At 38.2% G+C, this 25974-nt stretch overlaps 2 protein-coding genes across 2 annotated transcripts in view; one reads left to right on the top strand and one right to left on the bottom strand.

Annotated features, from left to right (window-relative positions):
• The window catches only part of LOC127548133 (uncharacterized), an 84737-nt gene extending 66919 nt beyond the window's left edge, over positions 1-17818 (bottom strand). Inside the window, exon 1 of the mRNA XM_051975384.1 lies at positions 16970-17818. Within this exon, the coding sequence (XP_051831344.1) occupies positions 16970-16994 (25 nt within the window). The 5' untranslated portion in view covers positions 16995-17818. The remainder of the gene's footprint in view (positions 1-16969) is intronic.
• On the top strand, positions 15862-24466 carry LGALSL (galectin like). Its single transcript, XM_051975386.1, has 5 exons — positions 15862-16762; positions 17759-17830; positions 18011-18099; positions 18952-19129; positions 21008-24466. Exons 1-5 carry the CDS (start codon positions 16730-16732, stop codon positions 21149-21151), a joined length of 516 nt encoding a protein of 171 aa, XP_051831346.1. The 5' UTR covers positions 15862-16729; the 3' UTR covers positions 21152-24466.
• Positions 24467-25974: the final 1508 nt, after the last annotated feature.

Below are 25974 nucleotides of genomic sequence, written 5' to 3' on the forward strand. Positions count from 1 at the left end.
TCTATCATAGTATTGTGAAGATGGTAGGCACTTAAATGTTTTTCATACTTGTTGAGTAGATTTGGATTATTTGGGAGAGTTTGGGCAGAAATACGGCCAGAGAAAGCCCTGAACTACACAAGAAAATATTGTTAAGACTATATCAAGATGCTCTCTAGTTCCCCTTATCCTCTTGCCAAATGTGTTATCTTTTTGCTCTTTGGGCTGTGCTCATCATTGAATCACCACTGAGGTTTATTTAAGTAGGACTTCTTCCTTCTCAATAATCAAGTGAACCTTTAGGAACATCACTCTTCACAAAACATCATATTCACTTAGACATAGTACCAAAGGAGTTGTTACTTTTTCTGGAATGAAACTTCCTCTGCCAGAGATGATTATAAATTGGCAAGTCAGAACCAGGTGAGAAAGCACAAAACTGCTTATTCTGATTATCAACTCTTACATTTTTCACTTGGATGTATCAAAAAAAAAAAGTGTGTAAATATGGCAATGCTCTATTTCATCAAGCTTTTCCCATCCTGTATTCCCATAAAGCCTCTAAAGAGACTTTATAAAACACTGGGCTTTGTAAAGTCTGGTTGTGGAGGTAGCATAGTATACTGCAGAGGTGTCTAACTCAGACAGACACAGGGGCCACTAAACTACATATAAGGATCTTTGTTGGTCACAGTGACTTAGAAAAGAACATATTTATTGATTTTATTCAATATTTCCCAATTACATTTTAATCTGGGTCAGCCATACTTCCAGTGGTCCAGCTGCTATTTGCCTGAAGGCCTTATGATTGACTCCTCTGGAATAGTAGACAACCTTAGAGTCAAGAAGATGGAAATTCATTCCCCATCTCTAGTATAAAGTTTTGTGACTGAATTCTGGGCTAAAAACCCTAATCTAAAGAAACTTTGATTTAATATGTTACTTCCTTTTTAAAATATTCATTCTCATTGTGGTTAACAAACACAAAATATACAAAGAGTAAGAGGATTGTATAAAACCCTACAAATCTACTATGAATAGTTTGAGTTTTTAAATATATATTAAATTTGACAAGGTAGTAACAAAATTGTTCATTTGCTCCTTTCTGTGATTATTTTTGTATTCTTCCATGCACTAATGTTTATTGATACTCATTTCTATCACTACCTACTAATTTTCAGTTTCTCCTTCCCCATTACACCCAATTCTAAAAGGAATCTTACCTTGTAACAATTAAGTATGGTCAAGCAAAACAACTAAACATATTGGTCATATCTAAAATTGTGTGACTTATTCTGCACCTACATTCCACCATATCTGCCCAAGATGTGGCTGGCACCCTTCATTATTATTCCTCTGATGTACTGACTGATCACTGCTTTAAATAGAATTCTGAAGTCTTTCAAAGTTATTTTCATTTACATTATTGTGGTTGATCTCTCATAAGTATCTCCTGGGTCTCCTCCTTTTGCTCTGCATCAGTTCTTACAATTTTTCCCACATTTCTCTAAATTCATCATCTTCACCATTTCTCACTGCAAGCCTGTTTTCCAAAGAGTATTATTTCCATTTCCTTTGTGGCATTCTACCCTCATGCTGTGACAGTGAGCCAAGAGAAGTGAGCTGGCATCTTTTCCCCTTTTGTGATTCAGGCCCAATAGCTCTTTTCAGTAGCACTTGTTAATCTTGTTAAATCTTAAATACTCTTGGTTTTATGATCCACACTCACTTTCATTCCAAACATTGGGACTGACCTCTTATTATTGTGTAGCTCAGAATGTTACCTAATGAAAGAGGTGTACAGTTAATCCTAGAACAAGGGGAAGGTGTCTCACAATTCCCAGGTGGGATAAGATAATGCAATGCATTAAATGCTCATTAAACCAGTATTTAAATCTATTTACAACTCATTTTCTTTTAAAGTTAGAACTATTGACCAGGGATTTTGGATAAAAATAGAGAAAAAAAAATCTGCCTAAATTCCCAAAGTTGGGTCATTGTAGCAAAGCTGAATTAAACATAAAATCACTGAATTTTAAGAGTAGAAGGGCCCTTAGCAACCACAGAGTCCAAGAAAAGAATCCCTACAAGAAGAGTTGGAACACATAGCTATGCAGGCTCACCTGGAAGTCCTCCAATAACAGGGAGCTCACTATATCACAAAGCAGATCATTGCGTTTTTGAACAACTGTGGTCAGGATGTTTTTTCGGACGTCAAGAGTAAATTTGCCTCTTTTTAACTTTTGCCCATTTCTCCTGCTTTCCCCCCGGAGCCAAAAAAAATAAGTTTAATTTTTCTTTCATATGTTAGTCCTCCAAATCTTTGAACACAACTATCATAACCCAAGCAAGAAGAAGATTATATTTCAATTAACACTCCGTTTATCAGTTTTTTCTCACAATAAAAGGCAAGAAATAATGTGGAAAAAATATGCTTGAACACGTACTCAGTCATCAGTCATCTCTCTGGAGGCAGAGATTAATTGGCTATGTGACCCTGGCTAAGTCATTTAACAGCTACCTGCCTCAGTTTTGTCATCTGTAAAATGGGAATAATAAAAGCACCTACTCCACAGAATTGTTATGAGAATCAAATTCAATAACATACATAAATAAAGTGCTTTGCAAACCATAAAGCACTATATAAATGCTAGCTATTATTATTATTATCATTGTCATTATTATTTCTTTCCAGGCAATTATTTCTGATCCTTACCGTGTGGGGACAGACTGGCTGGTAAAAGAACATTTCCTGAATGGAATTCTGAAATCCTGAAAGAATTCATTTGCCTCCAAAGAGATGCACAACTTGCTCTAGAGAATAATTAACTCTCTGTAAAACCAGTCCTGTTGTCTCTAAGAGGGCAACGCAAGAGCATCACAGAACTATACCGGATGCTATGTTTAGCTACAATTACCTTAACTTTTTAACCAACCATTTTAAACACCCATATACTGGCTTTGGTTTGTAAATTATTTAGTTCTTTCATTGTGCTTTGGAAAACAGGGCTTTTCTTAAAAGGACTCTCTGCATTATGAAAATGACTAGATACATAAATCATGACAATACATAACAGTATACGTGATAAAAAAAAAAATCACAAAGGAGAAAATCTGTCAACATCGCATCAACAAGGTCAGTGATGATGACATAATCTTCTCAGCTGCGGGAGTGACCTGGATTCTGCTCTCACTAGCCTGAGTCTCTCAATCCCCTGGCTCAGAAAGAGTGAAAACACTTGACAAGAGGATGTGCTGTCTCCAGGAAAGTTTATGTGTCATTTTGTTGAACTGTACTCCTGTTTTCCTGTTCTCAGGAGGAATACTGTACACTGATAATCACACTTTCTCCAAGCCAGGGGTTGGGTAAATATCAGACACTGTTGATGGAGTTGTGGTTTGGTAATCATTCTGGAATTGGGCTAAGAAAAGTCACTAAATGTTGCATAGCCTTGCATGTAGGAATGTAGCTGATCCCAAGGAAGTCAATGGTAAGAAGAAAGACACACACTCATAAAAATATTTATAGTGCCACTTTTTGCGCTAGTAAATAACTGGAAACAAAAAAAAAGCCACAAATTGGGGGATTGCTATAACAATTTGTGATACATGAATGTAATGGAATATTACTGAGCTACAAGAAATAATGAATATATTGAATACAGAAGAGCACGAAAGATTAAGAATATGCAAAGTGAGCAGAAGCAGTAAAACAGTATTCACAATGTTTACAAAAGTGTACATAAAAAGAACAATCAAAAAACATGAGATTGGCTATCATAAAATTGTAATGTACAAGATAGGCCTAAAAGAAGAGATATTAAGAATATACTTCTTTCTCTTACCTGTAGAGGTAAGGGGATTATGGTTTTAGAGCACCATATAGGACTTGGTTGAGGTGTTAATTTTGCTGAACTGGTTTTTCTCCCTCTTTTATTCTTTATTCTAGTTCTGGAAGAGATGCTGAGAAAAGTAGGTGATGTAAGAAAAATAGTAGCAAATTTCTTAAATTAAAAAAGGATTTAAAAAATTCTAAAAATCATTTGGACTAAAATGACATCAAAATTAGATGGAGATTACAATAGAGGGACCTACAGAAGGAAAATGAAAACAAAATGAGAAAGCCAAATTTGTCTAAATATCTCAAAGATGCCCTCTGTTAATACATAAGTTCTCTAATTACAAGGTCATCATATCATACTAGCAAAAAATGCCTTTGATATCATTTGTCCTAGATTGGTCAGGACAACACCCACTTGACATATAATAGACTCAGTAAATTTTTCCTTCTTTTCCCTCTTCTTTCCTTCCTTCCTTAAGGAAGAAGAAAGGATGTAAGGATAGAAGGAAGGAAGGGAAAGAGGGAGAGAGAAAGGAAAGAAGGAGTTATTTGTATACAAGTACTTATTTGTATAAAGCACTATGATAAGTGCTTTGCAAATATTGTCTCATTTGCTCCTCAGAACAATCATGAGAAGTGTGTGCTATTATTATCCCCATATTACAGACAAGGAAACTAAGCGGATTGTCCATTGTCACACAGCAAGTATATGTCTGGAACCAGTCCTAAACATACAACCAGCACTTTAATACCATAATTTTAATTTTTTTTTACCTTTACTTTTAAATTCTTTTTAAAAATATGCTTATTTTAAAATTCAGTTTTATTTTCAGTTTCAAATTTCCTCCCTCTTTCCTCACCACAAAGAAAGCAAGAAAAATGAAAACCATTACAAATATAAAACCATAAATTTTAAGGGAATTTTGAAATATCTAAAAGAGATAATTTGTTTCTATAAATTCAAGACACAGAGAAGGAGAAATGTGAGGATGTTGTTTATTTCACTCCTCAGAATAGATTCACCTACATAAAACTAAAGTGGAAACTTAGCATCATCATGGGCTTTGATCAATTGGATGCTGCATATGTAATAATAGAAATACCTTGCATTTGTGCTGTTTTTTCATCAAGAGATTGCAAGCACTTTGCTGATATTAGCTGGGGATACATTTCAGTATCTTTGTTTTACAGGCAAAGAGAGACTAAGTGATTTACACCAAGTCATTGACAAAGTAATTAGCTGCCTGGGGAAGAGGTTTTAAAAGTCCCAGCTGGCCTCCACCTAACCACTCTCTTATTCTACCTCATGCATACTGCAAATCATTTTTGTCATCAACTCAAAAACAAATATACAGTACTTCTATATGGCCTAAAAATAATAAACTCAGAAGAGATCCCTTGCCTTCAATTCTCATATTCACCATTTTTTACTTCACAATTATTCCATTATATTCACATACCAGGATTTTTTTTGGAGGGGGGGGGCATTACTCAACTCTTGTGCATCCACTTTTTCATTTTGTTTTTGCTACTACAAAAATGTTCATATGTATTTAGCAAAGTGTCTGACAATAGGTGCTTAATAAATGCTTTTTGGATAAATTCTGGGTTTGTATTTCTATCTTTGATCACCTTGAGTCAGAGGAAAGAAAAAAGGAAGAAAGGAAGGAAGAGAGAGAAAGGAAGGGAGGACATATGAGAGGGAGGGAAGAGAGGGAAGGAAGGAAGGAAGGAAAGAAGGAAGGAAGGAAGAAAAGGAAGGAAGGATAGAAAGAAAACAGGAAGAGGAAGGAAGGATAGAAAGAAAACAGGAAGAGGAAGGAAGGAAGGAAGGGATAGAAAGAAAACAGGAAGAGAAAGGAAGGAAAGAAGGAAGGGAGGGAGGGAAGAAGGGAAGAAGAAAGGAAGGATTTACTAAGAGCCTATTATGTGCCAAGCCCTTTGCTAAATGCTTTACATCTATTATCATATTTAACTCTCACAACCCTGCAAGGTAGGCGTAGTTACAGACACTGAGGCAGAAATGATCTGCCCAGCATTACACAGCTGGTAAGTGTCTGAGGCCAGATTTGAGACTATAGGCCAGTGCTTTGCACCAATTACCTGCAGGTATGGGGTGTTCAGAAAGGACCAGCATCCCTGCTGTGAGGGCTTACCCAGATTACTTGGGAGCTGCTCATCCACCCTTGGTGTCCCCTGCCAACTCTCTCTTGCAGCTCCAGGAGGCTGCAGCAAAGGTAGCAAGCCCACCCCGGCAAACTGTCTCACCAAACGGGCTAAACTAGGTTGGAGGTAGCTGATGGGCCTAAAGCCTGTCAGTGAGTTAGAGGGATGTCTGCCCCAAGCATACAAAGTCCTCCTCTGGTGGAATGGGTGGATGAAAACAATTAGTGCCATGAAGGCAGGAACTGTGGAGTATCTAGAGCTTGGTCAGACTGCAAAAGACCCCAAGGTCATCCACCACATCCCAGGCCATCACCTGTCACCCTGACTTTTGTTTTGTTACCGGACTTCAATGACTGGAAAACAGAGGGAGGCTGACAACTGTGCAGCACTGCTTCAATGAAATCCAACTCACACTCGAGGCAAGACATCACCCTATAATGTCACTGGTTCTCTTTGAAAACCAAGGACAAACAACAATAATGTACGTAAATATCTTCATCACTTTTCTTGAATTGCTACAAATTGATAAACAAAATCTTGAGTTAATTCGAGCTCCGCCAAGGTCTGTCTTCCTAAAGTCCCTCCAATGATGATTATTCCTGTTGCTGTAATTTCTGACCACTTTCAGGACATAAATTAAAACCACCAAGTTATTTTATTTGCATTTTTCTGTAAAAGATTTGTGTTTGTTATTCAGTTGTGTCCTACTCTGTGACCCCATTTGGGATTTTATTAGTGATAACTATGAAGTGGTTTGCCATTTCCTTCTCCAGCTCATTTTACAGTTGGGGAAATTGAGACAAAGAGGGTGAAGTGACTCACCCAGGCTCACACAGCTAATAATGGTCTGAAATCATATTTGAAGTCAGGTCGTCCTGAAGTCAGGCCCGTGCCACCCAGCTGCTTTATTAAAGATTTGGAATACATTTCTATATGGTCACTTACAATTTAAAATTCTTCATTTGAAATAGGCTTATCCTTTTTTGTCTCTTCTCTAGTTTTTATTTTGCTCATCTTGGACAGAACCATCTGTCCAAATAAAATAGGCAGGTGGGAATTGTGTTCCATTATACCACATCACTCACAAACTATTTCAACAACTTATATGGCTTTAAAAATGTCTTTGTTTATTGGCCTTAATTTCTAACAACAGCAAAATTTACACCCATTTCTTTTTTTTCCCTGGAGAGAGAAAATTTCTGATCACTTTATATAATAATAACACTTTATTTACTTGAGGACTATTAAGCTGCCCCTCAGTTCTCATCATAAGGCAATCTCGTCTGTTGAAATGTGACATCCTCATTGCTCAACTCTCTTTGGACCTGTATTTATTATGGTTAATGTTTAATTCTGTGCTGAAATGAGATATCCTCTACAGTGGTTTAATGTTTAATATAAACAGAGAGCAAATATATTTTTATATTATTATGCTTCTGATTTATTGATTTTTTAAAAATTCTGCTTCCTGATGATTGACCTTGCAAAGATATTGTTCATACTTTGTGTGTGGTTTTTGTCTTTAGTTTACATTAAATCTTATACAGCCCCTGTAGCTTAATGTCCAGTGTTAATTACCCAATGGCCAAAATTTGCTCATATTCAAAGTCTCCTTAATGAAATATTTGACCTTTTAACAGAGAAACCTAAGGAGTACAATTTTTAAAATAACATAATCTTGCTGCTGAAAAAAGAGTAATTAAGAAAATCTTTCTATGGTGTAGTCTTATTGGAAAATAAGATTTAGAGTGAGAAGGGACCTTAGAAATTAGCTACTCTAATGTCTTGATCTTACAGAAAACTAAAGACCAAAGTTAACCACAAGCATTTATTAAGCACTTATTGTGTGCTAGACACAGTCTTAAGTGCTGGAAATAAAAATAAAAGCAGACAGTCCCTTCCTTCAAGAAACAGAAATTAGATCTATCCCTGAGTTTTGAAAAAGACTAGGAATTCAAAAAGGAGATAAAGAAATGAACTCTAAGCACGAGGTGCAATGATGAGGAAATGAATATCATGAGTGAGGAAGACCAAGGTCATTTTGGCTGGTCCATAAAGTGTATGGGGGAGAGTAAGATGGGAGAAGGCTGGAAAGGGAGAATGAGGCCAGATAGTAAAAACTTTAAATGTAATAGGAAGCTACTGGATTTTATTTGGGAGTGGGGCATAGTCATACTTATATTTTAGCAAATTCACTTTGGTGATAGTGTGAGAATGGATTAGAGAGATGTAATGGGCTGGGGCTTGAGTTGATGCAATGAGGTCCCAAGCACGTGAGAATAAATAGTAATTGGACCATACTCTATTAATATATAAGCTTGGAGAAAAAATGGCCCCCGCCCACTCTTTGGGCAAGTCCTGATGTGTTGTATAGGAAATGACGATTTTGGTGGTGGAGGCAAGGGAGTGGAAAGGGAAGAGAAAGGGGAGACTGCTGGCTGGCATCTTGACACAGCTACTCTCATTGCTATCGTGACCGTCCTTTACCTCCAATCCCCCTCTGCTAGCTGGCTTCCTGTCTGCCCATATTGCTATCACAATCCTTCTTGCCCATATTGTTATCACAATCCTTCTTCCCATATTGCTATCGCAATCCCCCCTCACCTCTACTGAGAATAAAGATTGAAGATTTTTCCCTTAACCTGAATTCCTGACTCCAGCTGATTTTAAATACACGGTCATCACAGAGAGAAACTTGAGGAAAGGTGATCAATGAGAAATCTTTTGATATAATCATCATCAGGAGTCAATAAAGACTTGAATGGGAAGATAGCTATTTGAGTAGAGTGAATGGGTCATATTCAAGAGCTGTTGTGGAGGTAGAAGTGATAATATTTATGAATTAAATGCATAAATGAGGTGAATGAAAGTGAGAAGTCAAAAGTGACAGGGAAACTGAACCTGGAGACTGGAAGGATGGTGATGCCCTCAAAAGAAATAGAAAATTCACAAGTAGAATGTTTTGAAGGGTTGGAGAGAGACGTTAACAATTTCTGTTGAGTTTGAGATGTCTTTGAGATACTTAGTTTAAATTATCAAGTAGGCAGTAGATGACATTGGAATGGAGATCACAAGGAAAAAAAATATATGTGTGTGTATGTTGATATAGATATACATACATATAAGTACATATGATATCCAGATCTGAAAGACATTTTCATAGAAATAAGAATTCAACCCATATAAGTGGATGAGGTCACCAAATGAGTAAAAAGAGAAAAGGGAAGGTGGCCCAGAACTCTGGAGAACATCTAGAAATAGTGAGAATAATGGATGAAGATCCAACAAAAGGGATCTGCAGTTTAGACAGGAAGAGAATCAATAGATGATCCAGACGATCTGAGTGACTATTTGCTAACCAGACTTGGGTAACTATATATATTTAGAAATTATCCATATTACTAAATGTTTATTATGTACTTCTGTGAGAGCTGTTATAATAAAGATTACATAGTTACCAACCTATAGATAAGTAGACACTTATATCTTCATATTTACAAATACATACATAATATATACATACATATCCAGGAATGTGTGTATATATATATATATATATATATATATATATATATATACACACAAGGGAATAAATACATACAAACATATATGTATATATACAAATACACACTCACTACATACTGTGTGTATATACATAAAATTATCAGCTTTGTTTTTTAGGTTGCCTAGTCCTATAAAAATAATCAGGGCAAAAGATAGAGCACCAGGCCTGGAGTCAAGAAAACTTGGGTTTCGATTCAGCCTCAGACCCTTACTAGCATGTGTGACCTCCTAAGCAAATCACTTGACCTTTATTTGCTTCAGTTTGTAAAAGGGAGATAATAATAGCACCTACCTCCCAGGGCTGTTGGGAAAATCAAATGAGATGATAATTACCAAGTGCTTAGCAATAGCAAGCATAATAATAATGTTAGCTATTATTATTATTGCTATTTACTAATCTTACCCCAATAACTAGCCATGACTTTACGTCTCTTTGGGCCTCAGTTTCTTGATCAAGGCTAATTTATGATTTTAAAGCCTTATTTTAGCTCTTAGACTCCTATATCTTCTTCCCAAAACCATTCCTTCCGATCATTATTCACCTCAGGAGGTCAAGTTCATTTGGGAGACTATAAGCATTGGGTAATTTGATACTTCTAATCAGAAGTACAGTGAGCAAAATGATGGATTAGGAATGGGAAGAACTAGTTTTGAATCCTGTCATTTAATCCTTGGTGACCTAATACAGCCTCTCTGTCTTATCCTTCCAGCTGCATCTTATCTGGCACAGTTCTTAGATACCACATACTAAAATAACATTCATCACCATCATTTTTAACATTGCAAAAAGAAGAAAAGATAACTAATTGTTGACCTCCAAAAGGAGAGTAAAACCTTTGCCTACTCCTATAAGGCCTCCTCCCTAAAGAAGAAATAGGTGATTGGGTTTTTAAAAGTGTTTTTCATGTTGTTATTGTTGTTGAATACAAGAGTAGATTATGAAATCTTTAAAATCTAGTCTTTGAAAGTTGTGCTTTATAATGTGCTCGTACTGTCATCGGCCAGATGATGAGCTGAGAAGCTGGTCGTTAGATAGCAGACCCTTCTCCTAGGTTGGGTGGAGTTTACAAACATTATGTTCCAATAAATAACATAAGTCTTCAAGACCCTAGGGTCACTTCTATGCCATGACACATCAGAGTCGGTGTTTAATGGAGGGCCCTTCTATTGCATGAGACTGAATCGTAAACTAAACATTACCCAAAAAACCCATACCCAACTGACAGTCATAAAAAAAAGCTTGTCCAATTAAAACATTGTAGGTGGAGTTTCTGTATCTGTGCAATATAGAGCTGGGTAGACAGATTCTGGCGATGTCCAACCTTCATTAGCCTCAATCAATCCTTAGGTTTCAGTGCACACCCAAGTACAGTCTCCAAAGCCAAATGAAGTTGTATAGATGGACATGAAAGAGACTGAATTTTGATCAGGACATAAGGCTATTTGGGCTTTTCCATCTCAATTCTGTATAAACCAGAAGGAACTTTAGAAGCCAATTCCTGCATCTTATAGATAGGGAAACTGAGAATTACAAAAGTAATTGACTAGCCCAGTACTGATGCAAAGTGAAGTGAACAAAATCAGGAGAAAATTGTACATAGTAACAGCAATATTGTAACAATCATCAACTCTGGAAGACTTAGCTCCTCTGACCAATACAATGACCCAAGACAATTCCAAAGGGTCCATGATGAAAAATGCTATCCATCTCCAGAGAGAAGACTGCTAAACTCTAAATACAAATTAAAGAATATGTTGTTCACTGTCTTTTGCTTTTTGTTTTTTGAAACATAGTTAATATGGAAGTGTTTTACATGACTTCACAAGTATAATTGATATCATATTGCTTGCCTTCTCAGTGGGAGGGAGAGAGAGAATTTGGAACTCAGCATTTTAAAATGAAAATTAAAAATAAATTAAAAATTAAATAATTAAATAATGATGGAGAAGATGAGGCTCAAAAAAAAAAAACAAAAACTCACAGGCCTTTTCTTATATGCCCAAAATATTTGTCTGTTGACTGAAAAAAAAAATGACTTATCTAGGGTCACACAGTATTTCACTGTGTAAAAAGAGCCAGAGGGGTGAATAAATCATAAATAATCCAAGTCAACTTGTACTTTAGCCATTTAGAGCAATTTTTCACTTGAACTATTTGGATAAGGAGCTCAGACAGTCATTTTGTTAATGATGAGGACATGACCAGAGTGGTGCCATTTCTAGAGATAACCTCAGATCCATTTTACATATTGCTGGCCAAAAGAAGCAGATAGCAAAATTTATGAACTAAAATGCAAGTTGGCCCAAAACTTGGAAGAATATCAGAGATGATATCCTCTATAATACAGATTCAAGGAGGGTGTGTATATGTGTATATGTTTAAATAAGAAACTACCTAACCAATTGTGGCATTTTTGACAGACATCACATTTTGTCTGTCACCCAGGTGCCAAATTCAAATCCTTTGTGGTTTATCTTAGCTGTTACAGGACCCTGGAAATCAAAAGCTATTTGTTCTAGGGTAATTATTGTTCTTTACTATTTCCCATCTAAAGCAATTTAATAATCTTTGTCACTCAAGTCTGTTTTCTCTAGCAATTAAAACATGGCAATCTTCTTCCTGTGTTTTTTGCTCATTAGTCAGGATTCCCAGATGATTGCTAAATCAGAATCTTGGTCTGTTTCCACCCAATAACCCAAGAAAGTTTCCATGAAACTAAGAAACACTTCATACTACTTGTCAGCAATAAAGTAAAAAGACAATAAAAGAACCATAAACCAGAAAATGAGAATAGAAATGTCAAACATAATGAGGCAAGAAATGTAAGTGTAATTAGGCCTCCCAAGCACTATGCAGTCCTGTTCACATTCCTTTTAAGTAAGAGAAAGCCAACAGAGATACCTACTTGAATTACAAAAGGATGAAGGCACATCAGATTTTACTCCTCCCCCCAACTTCTATTCCTTCACTCTCTCATCCTCTCACCCCATCACCACTCTGCCCTCAGTCCCCCTTGTCTTTCAAAGCCTACTCTGTTAGCCTGTTGAGAACAATCCCCAAATGTCTTCCTTTCATGCTACAAAAATTGGAAGAACTCTCTTCCCAATAGTGTCTAATTAAGAGTTTCTTTCTTAAAATAGCAACCCACTGTTTTTTACTCAGTGTGGGCTTTTATTCATTCATAGGTCAATGTGATGGAAGAAGAGAAGAAAGGGAAATAAATAAAAAAGTGATAGAAGTAGAGGTAATTACTGAAATGTTCAAAGGTAATGTTACCAAGTCCCCAAGATCACAAACATGGCATATTTTTTAAGCTGTGAATTCTCCCAAGGAATGTGCTTGTCAGTGTTGTCTTATAGTTCAGTTGTTCAGTTGTATCTTAATCTCACAGAGGGTTAGGAGGTATCAATAAAACCACAGGGATGATGGCTGACACACGGTCCTCAACATTCAGTTGGAAAGAATATCCACTCTCATGACAATGAAACAAAGTCCTTTTGCTCCTTGCTTTAGGAGAGGGTGGAAGAGAATGGCTGTGATTGTATACATTTATGCCATAATTTTCCAAATGAAAAGATTCATACTTCTGACATCTAAGTTTAGATTTTAGCTATAAAGAGGATATATGTAACATCATATAGATGTGATAAATCAGAAAAAGATGAATAGACACTATAGACAAGTGTGTATATTAAGGGTAAAGTTCACAGCAGGGAAGACAAATTAATACATTCATTAACTATAATTTATACCTTTTGGTAAATTAAAAATGCACTTATTTAGAATTAGGGGTTTCTCTCTTAATTGTTCTCACTAACTTAAGTGATTGAATGATAAAACATCTTATGCTTATATCTTAAAGGGCTGAATATTAATGTTTAAATATGCTGATACTAATAATCAAAACATGAGTCCTGTAACTTAATTTTCACCACAGAACTGAAGACCAACATATAAATGATTTTTTTTCCCCAATTAGGGACATTGGCTTGCTCTGATTTAGTTATCTCTCATAAACTGTTAGAATTATGTTTTATGTAGGTTCCTTTTCCTGTGATCCATATTCAAAAACAACTCTCCTACTGACTGAATATTACCATCTTATGTTATCATGCTAACATATTATAAATATATTACATTGATTCAAACACTGGCATAGTGTATTACCATATTCTAAGCATATTTAATATATCACCAAGCCATGCATCTTACTTTAAGCAAACTTGATATTTGAACATCCAGACTTAAATCAAATCAGAGGATTATTCTTCATTTGAAAACAACCATTCACTTTATAAAAACTATCAAAAAAATTTTAAGATAATAAACCACTTAAGATCATAGGATTTAGAGCACCAAGAGACTTTAGTCACCATTTACTTTAGCCCCCATTTTAACACATGAGGAAATTGAGTCCCATACTGGTTAAAGTGGCTTATCTAAAGTCACACAAGTAAGAAGCATGGTCAGCATTTGAATTCAGGTTTTCTGAAGGCAAATTCAGTACTTTCTCACCCTACCAAGTTGGAAAGGCTCCCAAGCATACAAGTTTTTATCAACTGATGACCAACTCAACTGAGATCAGAAAAGCTTGTCACAAATTGGCTGCTGGGTGATGATTTCTGGCCACACTGACCCTTGAACACCTATTTAAGTTGCAAAAAGGATGTGAATTATTGGTGGAGGAAATAACAAAGTCACAATCCTTGAAATATATTGCTATAGGAGTCACTAAATTTATCAGAACAGAAGTAAGCAGCTGGAGCAATACTGTGCACCAAACAAAATATCCACCTTATCTAAACCTTTAATCCAGTTTAGGTCCCACAGCTGGGAATATGAATATCATTTATAAACATTATTATTGTTGTTCAGTAATTTCAAATATGTCAATGTTTGCTACCCTACTGGGCGTTTTCCTGGCAAAGATACTGGAAGGGTATGCCATTTCCTTCTTCAGCTAATTTTCTAGATGAGGAAACTGAGGTAAACAGTGTGAAGTAACTTTATGTACATTTCTCCCACCCCACTTGGTTATTCTATAAGAGACACTACAATGGAAAAACTGCCATGAATATATGGATGCATCCAAGATTACTCAGGCAGTGGGCAGAGCCAAGCTGAAAACCTCAGAAGGTTGCCTTCAGTTTGCATTAAGTCACACATGTTCCCTTGGGTATTAGTGTAAAACACCCTGGTGATTCACACAGTGAAATGTTTGAGCCAAAGATGTCACCTAATATATAACATGGAGATATGGCTTTATCTGGGAATTACATAATCTGCCTAATGTGTAAAAGTAGTAAAGGAATTTGATGGAAGGAAGCAAGGGAGGGAAGAAGGGAAGGAAGAAGGAAAGGAGGTAAGAAGGGAGGGAGGGAGGGAGGGAGAGAGGAAAAGAAAGAAAAGAAAAGAGACTGACACTTTCTAGGGAGTTATACTTCTTGCCAAAGAAGGCTTCCTGCAGTTTATTTAGCTGGACAGGTGAGAGATGAAACTAGGGTTAGAACAGAATCTCTCAACTAAGTCGATACTGTGTCTGGTTCAGTTTTGTAACAGAATCCAGCAGAGGACCCTAAACATTAACCCTTACGATGTTGTTCCTGTGATTTATCCCACATCCCTAGCTCCATAAAGATCCCTGGGGGAAAAAGTGCAATTCGTTGGGAGAGCTGTGTCTGAAAAGCTCTGGCTAACTTTGTTCGTGATCTATGTCTGGATGGAGGGGTTGGGGATGGGGGAGAAGTGGCAGACAGAGGGGAGGGAAAGCTCGTTGGATGGATCCATCTTTGCCAACCTTTTCCACACATTACTTCCAAAATACAATTGCAATTTTATCAAGACAATCTAAATGTGGATGGAGCACAAGGGGGAAGGTTTGAATCCCACTTTTGCCACTTATGTAACCTTGAACTCGTCACTTCTCTGAGTCTGTTTTCTATTTAAATGAGGCAACCTCTAATTTGCCTTCCAAGTACCCAACAGTATAATACGTGGGGTCTATTCCTAGGTCAATCCGTTCATAAGCACTTACTAAGAGATTTTAAAATGCCAGTCATAGAGCTAAACAAAAAGCAAAAAACAAAACAAAACAAACCCTATAGTCCCTGCCCTCGGGGAGTTCACATTCTGACTCGGGAGAAAAAGAGCTTTTTGGAACAAAAAACTACCGATTGCTACGGTTATATCTACACAGAAGGTATGTGCTGTTTACGTGCGGTACTGAGGCAAAGTGGGGTTCAGTAAGGTACTCTCTGCCCAATCCCCTTCTACCCGTCCCCCCATCCCACACACATACCCACATGCCTGCTTCTCCGGGGCTCCTAAAGCCCATTCTCGGTGAAAAGAGGGAATAGGGTATCCTGTGGGTCACGAGAGGTCTCCACCTCAGGTGACCAGACACGAAGAGAGCATCCAGAGCATTCCAATTCTTTCTTTCCTCCTTATCTCCTCCCCCATTCCGTCTTCCCAATACACACCTACTCTCATACACTCACACACACGGGCGCGTTTGGGAGCAGGAAAGGAGACCCACTCCCCGCCATCCACACACGAACACGCACGCCCTCGAGGCCATCCCAGCTTCCTGCGAGCCCTGCACTGTCCAATAGCCTCGGGGCAGGGCAAGCTGAACAAGCCGGGACAGCCCCAGCCAGGGTCCCCGCCCTGTTCCCGGTTCCTTTGCCTGGGTAATCCATTGGGCCCGGGGCTGGGCCTTTATATGCCTCCTGAGCCGGCCCGGCGCAGCGGCTTTCTTTTCCACCTTCAGTCCTCCTGCAATAGCACCATTAGCTGCATCAGCGGCAAAAGCAGCAGGAGCTGCTCGCGGGCACTGGGGGGGGGAAGGGAAGGGGGAGGGCCTCATCCTGCCAGCACCGCTTACTCAGCCTTGCTCCCCTCTTCCTGCCCCCCAATCCTTCCCCCCGGTCCTGTCTTGTCAGGTCAGCGCCAAGTGTGTGTGCGTGTGTTTGTGAGTTGCGCGTGTCTGGGTGTGTGTGCGCGCGCGCGCGCGCCCGTCCGCCAGCGCTGCGCCCGCAGAAGCCCCAGCTGTGAGTGCCGGAGCCCGGCTCCGAACCTGGGTCTCCCCCTCCCCCAGGCAGCGGAACCCGGGTATCCCCACCTTCCCCTCCCCTTTCCCCCTCCCCCGGGCCCCCCGGCTCCCGCGGCGGTGCAACAAGATGGCGGGATCGGTGGCCGAGAGAGACGAGGTGGTGAGTGTGGCAGGGCGCACAGGAGGGAGGGAGGGAGGGAGGGAAGGAGACGCGGCCCCCTGCCCAACCCCGGGCGCCCAGCTGTGGGGCCGGAGCCGCGGGAACTGCCCCCGCTGCGGCGATTTGCTGGAGATGGGGGGGGGGGGGGCGTTTAATTTGCAACTCCCCCCTGCCTCTTTATGGGGTAAGTCCCTGGATCCCGAATACCTGTTAGCTGGAGCTGGAGCTGCATGCAGACGGCCCGCAGTAGCGCGGCCAGAATCGAAAGGAAGGCGGTGGGGATGGTGGTAAAGAGAGGGGTAGCCCGGGCTGGACCTGGGCTGGACCTGGCCTGGAAACGGTAAGGCGGGGATTAGAGTAGGGGAGAGCCTGCTCCCCGCCAGCCCAGGACCGTCCCATTGCTTCCCCTCCCACCGGCCAGGTGCTAGGTAAGAGCCGATGGGCGTTAGGGAGAGTGTGCGCGCACGTGCGGGTGGGTTTCATCCACACGTCGGAGGATTCCCCCTTTCTGTACGGCTTTGGCGCCCGAGGCCTGCCTGCGGGAAGTTGAGAGTTTCCTCGCCAGGTAGAGCACAGCCTCGTTCCCAGGCTGGACAGAGTTTGAGGTGAGACCAGGGCCTCGCCCGCCCCTCCTTAGGTAAAGGTTTTGCCGTGTCAAGTCCGAGAGAATTTGAACTGGACTCGTGATGAAACCTTGAATTTGAGCAGCATCTGTGGGACTTTCAATTTAAGTTGGTTTTGTGGGACTTTGGATTGAGTTGGATCCGGAGGACCTGGAAACGTCCAGAGCCTGCTTCAAGGACATCCTTCTCGAACCCTCCCCCGACTACCCTTTTTAAAAGTATATAAGAGATGGAAGAAGTAGAATCTCCAAGTCCAGCTGTAGAGGGGATGCCCAGCCTTGATTGTGGTTCCCTGGTCTGTCGTTCCCCTGATTCTCCTTCCATCTCCCACCAAAGGCTTCTGAAAGTGAATCGCTTGTGTTTCTATTTTTAGAAATTAGAGGATGGGCATTTAAACAACTCCTTGGGATCTCCTGTCCAAACAGATGTGTACTTTCCGAGACTGGTAAATAATTTTGTTTTATGTTCTTCTACCCACCTCCCACTTCCCCCCTCCCTGCCTCTTTTTTTTTTTTTTTTTTTTTTTGGTCTGTTTACTTCATGGACTAGTTCCTTAAGCTTTGAAGAATAGGCTCTTCCCCCAGATAGTCCACCAACCTTTTGTCATCTTTTTTGTTGTTTCCAGATAGTACCATTTTGTGGGCATATTAAAGGTGGGATGAGGCCAGGCAAGAAGATCTTAGTGATGGGGATTGTAGACCTCAACCCTCAGAGGTAAGGCTTAATTACTACATATATAATCAATATCTTGGTTAGTTTGGCTGAACTGCTTTTATTTTTTCCTGCTTTTATAAATTTTGTTATGAAGATGGGATAGGGGCACAGCTTTTATGTTTAGAAATAAAGATGATAGTATAAAAAAGACCAAAGATATCAATAAAAATAAGATTTCAAAAATCATCAGAATCACTGTTTCTTAGGGAATGTTAATGGGAGTGCCTAGCAGAGAAATAAAACTCTTCTCCTCCCCTTCCAACTTTGTGGTTTGGTGCTTCTCTTCCTTCTGTATACATTTCCTGCCAAGGAAATGCCAAGAAAGTACCATGTTCCCACGAAAAGAATTTGTGTGAATCCCACCCATCATTTCTGCAGACAGCTATTTTTATCAGGAATTATAAATATAGATACACATTTTCCCTTTGACCCATAGAGGGGGTTAGGATCCTTTCATCATTCTTTTATGTGTTATATGAAGCCAGGGCAAGTCTTAAGGAATCCACACCACCAATTCAATGAAAATCAAATTTATTGCAAATTATTGTTTCCATAGTCAACCTCTGGAACTGTTTCTGATTTCTGAAAGTTATAGCTGTGTTGGATTAAAGTGGATAGAGGAAGTGCCTTTGGGTGCCTCTGGTTGGGGAAAGAGGGAGACACCCCCTTAAGGGGAATAACAGAAACATGGAAAATTGAAAAGGTAATCCTTATCCTTCAGTAAATTTTTTTTTCCCTACCTCTTCAGATGGCTTGCACAGTTGACTTAGAAAATTTAAGACTGAATAATCTAGAAAGGATGTGGGGTTATCCATTTCCATATTAGATAAGGAGGTTCTGTTGGTCTTTCAGTTTCGAGATCAGTTTGACGTGTGGAGACTCCAAAGACCCTCCTGCAGATGTGGCCATTGAACTTAAAGCAGTATTTACAGATAAACAGCTTCTCAGAAATTCATGTATAGCGGGAGAAAGAGGTGAAGAACAATCAGCAATTCCTTATTTTCCTTTCATCCCAGACCAACCATTTAGGGTGAGTCCAAAGAACCATCATTTGCCTGGGAGTTTGGTGCATGTATCTAATTAGGTGGGTCGAGAATATCTAAGCTGCTGACATTTTCTGCACATTCAGGAAATAGGCTTCCTAAGAATTGGAAATATTTAAAACTTTAACTATTTAAAGGGGTAAGTGTTGTATATTAATGCTCGCAATAGTAATAACTATCTGTTTGTGAAATAATTTGGATGGACCCCATGAACCACAGAAATAAATGTACATAGTTTTAGAAATAGATAGTATTACAACACATACACATCCCCACACAGCTCCTTCTATATACTTTTTTGTCTATGGAATTATGATTATTATTTCACTAGTGTATTTATTACTGATTGTCTTAAAGTCTTTGTCCTTAAGACTGGACAAAGGAATGACAGAGTTGTCCCAGTGTTGTGGTTTAAAATGTGGGAAGTGAGTGATAAAAAGTTTTGTGCTGCCTCTTGTTAGCATGTGTCCCACAATTGGCAGCTACTATTTAAAAGTTCCATGTCACATGTACTGTAATTATGCAAAACTCACTGACCTCTTAAGGGCTGTCCTTTTGTATGGGCAGTGAGCTAGTTCAGTGCATAGTATCCTGAACCTAGAGTTGGGAAGTCTTGGGTTCACCTCGAGCCTAAGACATTAAAATTGTGTGACCTTGAGAAAGTCTCTTAACTACTGCCTGCCTCAATTTCCCCATATGTAAAATGGGAATAATAACATTTCCCAAGATTGTTGAGAGGATCAAATGAGATAACCTTTGCAACATGTTTTGCAAACTTTAAAATGTGACATATAAATGCTAGCTATTATATCATTATTATAAGCTCATCCTGAATAAAATTTTGCCCTAATTCTATACTGCTTCAATTACTTATATAGAAAATGCCATACATGTTTATGAAGAAATAATTACCTCTTCCCATCTTAAAAATAGAGGCAAAACAGTATAGTGGACAAGAAAGCCTGGGTTCAAATCCAACTTTTAACATTTGGCAAACCAGATGCAAATCATTTAACCTCTCTTGGCTTCAGTTTCCTCATCTGTAAAATGGAGATAATATATAACCTACTTCTCAAGATGTGTTGTAGGCACTAACTGAGAGGATGTGAGATAGGACTTCTGCAAATTTAAAACTATGTCGATGACAGTAGTCACCCAGGATTGTACCCATTCACCTGCCACATGTGGGATTGTGGCCAGCATGAGAGATCCCAGAATGTGACTTCTAGATGGGAGTAGCTAAAGCTTCTTGACCAACATTTTTAAATATCTCAACAGTAAATTAAATTAGAATTGGGGCCTTCTATGTTAATATCTAATTAGATGTGACTAATGTCATGTGTGGAGTCTTTCCTTATGGTGAATACCTATCTCTTAATAAACATGTACCAAGAGGCCATTAATTATATCCTGTGGTAAATAAGGTATAGTTAAGAAAGAAAGAATGAAGCCTTAATGTTTGCAACCTGGAAGCAGGATGTTTGTTTGACAAAGGCCTGGTGATAATGTATGCAAGATGCTTTGCAACCTTTAGGTGTTACATAAATGTCAACTATTCTTATTATAAGTTGATCTAACAAGAATTGACATGTCAACTTCTGGCCAAGTAATAGAATCCTTTCACTTCAGAAGGAAGCTCCTAATAAAATCAGTGATATAAATGTGGTAGGTAAGCAGTGGTGGCATTAAATACCATACCATATTCCTGCCAAGGGCTTCATCATTTCCTGGGTGTCAGGTATTTGAAGGCAAAAACAATTGTAAGTCAGTAAAATGTGCCATTGCTTTCCTAGAAATTACAAAATTATATGTTAGGCCAAAATCATTGAAGTTATGTATTTAATTCACTATTTTGTTTTCCCCAGGTGGAAATTCTTTGTGAACACCCACGATTTAGAGTATTTGTGGATGGACACCAACTTTTTGATTTTTATCATCGAATTGAAACACTGTCTTCAATTGACACAATAAAGATCAATGGAGACCTCCAGATCACTAAACTCGGCTGACTTTGGTGCCCAGATCATCGTCCCTATTCCATATAGGAACAGATGCCATCCTGGATTGTCTGGAAAAGCTATCCTACCAGGATATGGAGACTTAACAAAAACAAAACAGACAAACAAAAAGACAAGCTTCCCAGTCTCTTCTCTGTGTGCAGTTTAAACCCAAAACGAGGACTTGAACCATGGCTTACCCTCATGAAGAAAGCTTTGGGGTAACAGACTGAGCCGTTGTCCTGGAACAAAGTAATACATTTATGCTGGATTTTGTTCCTATCAAACTAGAATGGGTTTGGGGTCGTTTGTGGTTTGGGGCTAAATTGGCAGCAGTATATTCATCTTTCCTTTACAGAAGAATGTCTGCAAACAAAAGTGCTAAATAATAATAATAATTTTAAACACGGTACACAGAAAAGTTTTCTTTTGTGCAACCATTGTTTCTGCACTGAAGTAGATTCATGTAGCACAACCAATAACATTTTAGTCAGGGTATTTACATAGAATGTAGGTTGTTCAAGTTTTTTGCACAGCATAATACAGTTTTTAAAGCTTTCTTGTAGTTTATTTATTTATACTCAGTATATGTATTAGAAAAATAAGCAATTTTATTGAGTACAGAGAACAGCGAGTCATGAAATTTTGAATGTACAAATAACTTAGGTCCATGGGATAAAGTAAACTTTTATCATTTTTGGAACATATACAGTTCTGTTTGAATAATTGAGTTCTGGTGGTGTCCTTTACACCCCTAAAATTAAGCTCCTTTGGAATAGTTGCTATTAATACTCTGGGGGGGGAGGCTTTGCAGTAATTTAAGTAAAATTATTTCCCATGTTATTGGTCATTACATTTAACTACATTTATATTGATTTCGCTCCTTTCTGTGAATCAACATGATACATAATAGGGCTTTCCAAAGGATAAATTCCTATGTTTTCCTGGAATTTATACCATGGCTCATTTTATAATTGTTCAGTTAATTGAAAATACTTATAAAATGATTGCAAAGACAATTTTTTAAAAAGTACTTTACAGGGACTTTCAGCATATGATGAAGAGGGTATTTGTGACATGATAGATAGCAAATTAAGATTACCAAGAGAACTTTCTGGATTTTGAAATAAGGTTAACAATTTTTATGCTGTACTAACAACAGCTGCCAAATTTCAGAGTTCAGAACACAGATCTCCTTTCTTTTATCACTCTTAGCCATTTCCCTAACCAGTGCCTCTGCTCTGGCTCATCCGTTCCAGACTGACAGAATTGATTATCTTCTCTCTCAACTGATTCGTGCAGGGGGAAAGACTAAGATTGAGGTTGGATCCCAACGAAGTAATTTTATTTCAGAGAGTTAATTAACAATGTCAAATTTGTGGATAGTTTTAGGCCCAGCAGAATTTTGGTACCATGAGCTGGCTGAGCTGATGAACAGGCGTGGTTTCTCCAGGGAGAGGTTTATGCAGGGAAGGTGTAAGGCTTGGACTCGAGTTTCACCTTCCTAGGCTGTGCTGGTGGCATTGGTTAGAACTTCAGCTTTAATAAGTGTCCCTGGGAGAGCAGAGTGTGGCGTGGGAGGAGCTGGAAGACTTCATTTTGACTCCCACTCTGTTATCTGTGTGGCCTTGGGTTCTTATCTGGCCATAATAAGGGGGTGTTGGACCATATGGATCATGGTCTATATGATCCCTTCTAACTCCAAAATGTAATGATCCTAAGATTGGCTGGGGGATGGGGTAAGGGTAGGGGTGGGGGAGGTGTATTTATATATAGTTCAGATTTTGTTGGTAGAATACTGAGTCTTGTTACAGTCATGTTTGCTTTTTAGTTATTTACACAGCATGCAGACATGGAAATGACCAGGTTATTTCCATTTGTCAAAAGAAGGTAGACAGTGTTTCAGTACCAAAGTACAATCTTTAAAAAAAAAAAAAAATCTTTCTTTAAAAAAAGAAAGAAAATCACAATCATGAGGTTTGAGGATTCTTCCCTATCTCAGAAAGTGTCTAACACAGTCTCCCTGTGTTTCTATAAGAAAACTCTATCCCCCCTCGCATCCACTTTTGCTCTAAAGAATTTTGCATACTAGTTTGTTTCTACTGCTTTGATCAACTTTTTTCACTTTTGAGAAGTATAAACCCACCTAATTCTGAAGAGAGTTTGTAGGTGGAAATCTATTTATAGCATCAATGGGCTCTGCTCATCATTAAATCATCACTTTTAGAAGGTAGCCCACCAGATTCATAATTCAGCAGAAAATAGAGGGCACTTAAGTGTAAGGCTGAAAACAACTCAATTCTGCCTACTTATCACTGAACCAATTAACAGGTCTTTAGACAGCTTAACAGCAAAGGTACAGTGTTAACCCTTTCATTTCAATGCAGAGAAGGCCTTGAGAGCCCATAATAAGCCTTTTCAGGAATGCATGTTAGCTGTGAAGAGAGCTTGATTCAAGTGCTGCTAAATTGTAAGATGAATAATCCTGTGGTTTTATTCGTTTTTTTAGCTGCAACTTAAAAGTAATTTTCACCTCTCATCCTTCTGTGAAGTCTAAGGTGAGAGATGAAGATGAGAAATTACAATTTAAAACTTCACAAGAAAATGTAGGCAGTTAATGAACCAGAGCTCTCATTCCCAACATGATTAAAATCATCTCAAATATCAGAATTAGTCTATTCAAAGATAAAGTTTTACCAGTGATCCTTACCCTTCTTTATGTCATGAACCACTGGCAGTTTAGTGAAACTTAGGGACTCCTCAGAATAATTTTTAATGGCATAAAATAAAGTAGAAAGTATTAAAAAAAAAAAAAGAGAGAGAGAGAGAGACTATTTGTATTGAAATACAAGTTACCTAAGTATTTTTAAAAACAAATTTACATATCCCTAAGTAAAAACTCCTGCTTTAGACAATCTCTTGTTTCCTTCTTACAATATTGTGTCCGTCAAACGGAATTGAAATTTGTGTCCACTCCTTAGAGTTATCTAAGGAATTTATCTTTAAGATTTTATTTTGGACATGTTTCTAATAAAGGTAACCTTCATATAGAACTCCTGATAAGGTTCCCTCATAAAATTGATATAATGATTTTCATTTTATTCAAATCACCCTTCCCCCCCAAAGCAAAAAAGGGAAAGAGATATGTTGCCTTGACTGAAACAGCCTTGACATTCTTAAACATTCATTTTGAGATAGTATTCCTATAAGAGATTTTCAAAGAAACACTTTCTTATTTTCTGCGTGGTGTAAAATGTTGCTAAATGTGTTATCTTATGTCACTGCTGAAAATTATTTGCACTAAAATAAAAGAGCATTTTGTACAAAGCATTTTTCACATCTTCTAATTTATCTTAAGTACCAAGTGTAGCAACCAATATTCCATACTCCTCTTTCTGAATCTCCAACACCTATTCTCTTGATAGTGATTTATCTATGTTAGCAAACTGGTCAGAGGCTAGTGTTTTAAAGGGGGAAAAGTATGTTAAAGGAAGGTGAGATTTTTTTGTTTGTTTGTTTTAAATTAGGATCTCCATTATTCGTGAAAATGGCCAACACTGACTAGGTACATTGGGGTTAAGAATGAGAAAGCCATTAGAAAGAATAAGAAAAAAGAGGAAAAGCACATTGCAGGTGCTTGAGAAATAGTGGAGTCAATCAAGATGATCCTAGCTGTATCTATACTGTTTTGAGATTGTATTTTTAAAGTTTCTTTTAATTGTTCTAAAAGTTGAGAATCAGGAGGTAGTTGAGAATCACATATAGGTAATAAGCTCTCATTTTTCATTGCATAATATCTGGTAAAACAACATTAAGTACATAAGACCTTGAAAAACTTCAATCAGTTCAGTAGTTATTAAGTACCCCTGTATGTGTTGTGCAAAGTCTATGCATATAATGAATATGTAAATGGTATGAAAAAAGCCACATGAAGTATCCAGGGCCATGCTTATCTCTCAAGTGGTCAAGTATCTGGTATTTTTGTTTTGTTTTGTTTTTAAGAGATCCAAAGCCAAAAGAGCCGGTTTACTAATCTTAGTAATTTTCTGTATGAGTCAATGCCAGGTTTAAATGTAACTTGGACTCAATCTGGGAGAGAGTCCTGAGGTAAAAGATGCTGGGTGTCAACCACAAATGTGTTACTTTCCAATTAGGAAAGTTCCCTGAGACAATATACCACTAAGACATGAACATATTCATTTTTTCTCAAGCCAAGGCTAGGATAGTAAAGAGCTATGTACCTTCAGGTCACTCTTAAGTAAAGTAAGAGAACTGAATCATAAAGTAATCTGGGGATTGTGATACTGCTATGACGGCTTTTGTATCTGCCTATAAACATGTTTCAATGCCCATCACAGCAAGTCAGGAGCATTGTCACAATTGTTACTATCTTTCCATCTGCCCTTTTAAAGAGAAAATTGTTGCTTTACAAAGAAGAGTTTTATAAAACCCACAGGGCCCAAGGTTTTGGGAAGGTAATTTTGATTTATACCAAAAGGTGAGAGCAGTGAGCCACATTATAATAAAGAAAAAGTAGGTGGAGGTAGGAGTGAGAAGGCGGAGTGTTCTTTACAGGGTTGGCAATTATAATTACTCTTGAAAAAATAAGGACTGGGTCATGTTTCTAGACACTTGGTATGTTTTCAGAAGGATATGTTTAGATATTGAGGTTTGAAAAATTTGCCGAAAAGCATTTAAAAATCAAGGGGAAACTATGAATTAATACATAGCATATTAGTCCTAAATTTAAAACCTCCTTTGATAAGGAAAAATGTAATTGAGTTAAAATGTGCTTCATTGCATTCCTATATAAGATACAGTTGCCTCAAGTGAGA

This window comes from Antechinus flavipes, chromosome 2, assembly GCF_016432865.1.
Source record: "Antechinus flavipes isolate AdamAnt ecotype Samford, QLD, Australia chromosome 2, AdamAnt_v2, whole genome shotgun sequence".
NCBI lineage: Eukaryota > Metazoa > Chordata > Mammalia > Dasyuromorphia > Dasyuridae > Antechinus > Antechinus flavipes.